Source organism: Taeniopygia guttata, chromosome 19 (assembly GCF_048771995.1).
Source record: "Taeniopygia guttata chromosome 19, bTaeGut7.mat, whole genome shotgun sequence".
Lineage (NCBI taxonomy): Eukaryota > Metazoa > Chordata > Aves > Passeriformes > Estrildidae > Taeniopygia > Taeniopygia guttata.
In genome coordinates, this window is record NC_133044.1 from 10844747 (window position 1) to 10848197 (window position 3451).

Consider the following 3451-nt stretch of genomic DNA (forward strand, 5'->3'; position numbering starts at 1 on the left):
TGAAAAAAAAAAAAAAACTTTATTAAGCTACTACTACTATACTACTATAAAAGAAAAAAAAGAAAGAAAAGCACACACCAAAACCCAAAATGAAAAACTTCCAAAATATTCCTCCCCCTCCACCACAATTTCCAACAAACCACAGTGAGACACAACCTGGACCCCAATCAGGTTCCCACCCTCCAGATAATCAATACTCAGTCCGTCAGGGGAGAGAGGAGTCTCCCTTGCACCATAGACCCCCAGGAAACACAGCTGTCACCTCTTGTGTTTCCATGTCACTCATGGCACCGCCCGGAGAAAATCTGCCAGTGTGACACTCTCCTTTCCATGCACAGTGCTCTCACCACCAATGCATGGATGGACAGACTGCTTTTAGGATTTTTCCTTTCAAGGATGCTCTGCCAAGAGGGGAAAAACAACAGTTCAGTTTTTCATTTTTGGGACCACAGTCCCCCCCATTTTCTTCCTCCCCTGGGGCCGAGGGTCCAAGAACAGAGATCTTCTCTTCTTCCTCTGCGAAGACAGGTGGCACCACCACAAACCTCCTTAACTTTTCTCTGTTCACTCCACTTCTGTCTTTTCCCAGCTGAAGCAGGTCTCTTGGCTCACCAGCATCCTCCTAAAATACAGTCTCTCTTGGAGGAGAAGATCGGTTCAGTCTGTGGCTACCAAGAAAAAGTCCAGCCAAAAGCCACTCCATCATCTCCTCCCACCTAGAATTTCTCCTTCCAACATCCCAGGGTCCAAGCTGTCTCTCTTCCTCTCTTTTAAACTGAGGAAGAAAAAAATTTCACAAAGCTTTCATTTCTCAAGAAAGGGTTAAAAGTCCCGACTCCCAGAGATGGCTTGCTGCCCAGGCTCCAGCTCCCACAGGCGGCTGGGCACCTTGCGGCCCCCCCCGCTCTTCTCCTTCCCCACGGTGAACTGCTGGCAAAACCACCGCTGTCTCTTTCACTCTCTTGGGAGAGAGAGAGAGACTCTGAGGGGAATGGAGACATCCCAGATTTCTCCACCCTTCCATCTGCAGGGGGCCAGCTCGGTTCCAGTCCCTCCACCCTTTGGCCTACCTCAGTCAGGCCACGGGCCTTCCCGTCCCCCACCCAGCCATGGGCCAGGCAGGGGAGAGTCTGCACTGACCACTGACCGGAACCAAAGAGCGCGAGTTCTCCTGGGAATTCTGCTTTTAACCCCTCTGTGTTCTCAGAGGCGTGTCCACCTTCAATTGGTCACCCCAAGTGTCAATATCCAACCGTGACCCCTGACTGGATTGACCTCTTCCTTCCGAGAAAGTTCTTTTTCCGTGTCAAACCACAATACATGTAAAAGGGAAAAAGCTACGGTTTTCTCCAAATTCTTTATTCTCCAGAACCACGAGTTGACGTGTGTAAACCAGGGTCTCCCATCATCCAACATTGGGCCACCCTCCTAGAAACACCCTCTGTGTCATCCCCCTATAAATAATATCAACATCCACAGAAAAAAAAAAGGACTGACTGCCCCATATAATGATTTCTTAAATAACTTCAAATAATACAACAGCCAAGGTGCAGTCCCATGGGCCTGGAGTTGGGGCAGAGGGATGGGGCTGAAGCCTCATCTGTGCAAGCCGAGGATGAGCAGCAGCCCCGAACACAGGGTGCCCTTCCAGAAATCCCTTGGGGACACCTGCAGATGCTCCTGTGGCTCCTCTTGTCCCAGGGTCCTGCTCCACAGCTGGAGATCAGGATAATAAGACTTGTCAATGACAGCAGCTACTCTTGCCACACTGCTTGGCTCAGTTCTGCCCCAAAATTTTCAAGTATCTTCGGACCCAGGCGTTTTCAGGATTGGCACAGACCTGGCGGCCTTCCTTTGTGACAAATCTGTGGGACAGGGATGGGACATATTAGATCTCTGCTCACACCTGCTTCCAGGAGAGCCTGGATCCCAGCTCTGAGCATTTCAAGAAGTTTTCCCCTGTGCTAACGATGAAAGCAGCAGCTGGTCGTGATGCTCCCCACGCCCATCGCTTCCCCACACTGCTTCCTCCACTCCTGCAGGAGCATCCCTGGGAATCCCTACATGTGTGAGCCCTTTCTCCCTGGTATTCCCCTTTCCCTGCTCTGTTCCTACAGCCCCCCTTGCTGAGCAGAGCTGGTCACTCACTCACACTCCCCCAATGGCTGTCCCTGCCCTGTCCCAGGCGCTGGCACTCACACGACGGCCGGCTGAGGACAGCTGCTGCTGGTGATGTAATGATGCTGGATGAGCTTCCATGGGAGCTTGTGCTGGCTATATGTGAAACAGCAGATTGGGATGTTGAGTCCAGCTAGGAGAGACAAAGGAAGACAATGTGAGCACTGGGAGCTGTGCTGGCAGAGAAGGTAGTGAGAAATTAGAGAATAATTAAGGTTGAAATGGACATTGGGGATCATCTGGTCCAATGCCCTGAGCAGTATCAAGGTACTGTGAAATTCTCACTCTGCCATTGCTCAGAGCTTCACTTCCCCGACTCCTCCAGCCCCAGAGCAGAGGTGGAAATCTCTCAGCTCTAACCAGGAATAAGTACTTTGAGCCCAGGTTGGATGGATGAATGGATGAGTGGAGAATGGATGGAGGGACAGAGGGACAGATGGATGGATGAATTTCTGATTCTAGGGTTCCTACATGCAGCTGATCTCTGGGCAGAGTGGAGAATGGCACACATGCTGATAAATTCCCAGTTATCTTTCATGGGAGCTCAATGGAGAAATAATATGGAAGGTTCAGACCTGTCCTCCCTTCACAAATGAAAAAGCAGGACTCACCTGGGCCAGAGAAAGTTTGGGAGAAGGCAGCTACAATGAGGAGAAGAGCCAATCCAGCTGCAGAGACCTTCATCTTTCTGTCGGATGAGGGCTGTCAGCAGGAGCAGAAGCTCTGGAAAATGCAGCTCACTGTGCAACAGCTGGATTCAGCCCTCTTTTAAAAGGGAGTCCTGGAGGCAGCTGGGAATGACAGAAATGGAAATTCCAAGATGATGATAAAGGATGACATGAAAGTGAAATAGCTGAAGGGAATTAGAGGGAACAGAAAACAGTGAGGTAGAATGTAATATGGTCCCTCACACTGCCAAGTGACTCAGCACTCATTTTTGCTTTATTCAAATCAAAAGGAAACGAAAACATGCCAAGTGGCCTGGCCACAAAAAAGAGAATGTTTCCGCTGGACTCCAGAGATGGAGGGTTTCCCTATGAGGCTGTGTAGGGAAAGACAATGTTTGCATAGGATTACGCAGCTCTGGAAAAAACCCCAACAGGGAGAACAGAAGTGCTCTCGTGCCATTGTGTGCTGGATGTTTGCCAGAGACTGCTGAGCTGCTGTCCTGGAGCTCAGGGGTAGCTGCACTGAGGGCTCTGTGCCTCCCAAAACACTCAGCCTGCCCTCCCCACACCCACAGGGCTGGAGAGGAGCTGAGGCTGGAATTCAT

The 3451-nt window shown here is 50.5% G+C and overlaps 1 protein-coding gene across 2 annotated transcripts; it reads right to left on the bottom strand.

Annotated features, from left to right (window-relative positions):
- On the bottom strand, positions 1–3102 carry LOC140680290 (C-C motif chemokine 4 homolog). Of its 2 annotated transcripts, XR_012051443.1 has the most exons (4): positions 2790–3102; positions 2200–2311; positions 1071–1865; positions 1–775 (listed from the first exon to the last, which is right to left on the bottom strand). XR_012051443.1 is itself a non-coding variant. In XM_072916729.1 (3 exons), the coding sequence occupies exons 1-3, from the start codon at positions 2860–2862 to the stop codon at positions 1778–1780; spliced, it is 273 nt and encodes a 90-aa protein (XP_072772830.1). In that variant the 5' UTR covers positions 2863–3102; the 3' UTR covers positions 1–1777. The 2 variants fall into 2 exon arrangements, 1 of the variants encoding a protein (XP_072772830.1); XM_072916729.1 differs by having other exon boundaries at positions 1–1865.
- Between the last annotated feature and the right edge of the window lie 349 nt (positions 3103–3451).

Bases quoted from the DNA above. Each gene is read 5' to 3' on its own strand.
- LOC140680290 (XM_072916729.1), bottom strand. From the start codon at position 2,862: ATGAAGGTCTCTGCAGCTGGATTGGCTCTTCTCCTCATTGTAGCTGCC. The intron at 2,312-2,789 runs GTGAGTCCTGCT...TGTCTCTCCTAG, and splicing joins CCAAACTTTCTCTGGCCCAG to CTGGACTCAACATCCCAATC. The intron at 1,866-2,199 runs GTGAGTGCCAGC...CCTGTCCCACAG, and splicing joins TGTCCTCAGCCGGCCGTCGT to ATTTGTCACAAAGGAAGGCC.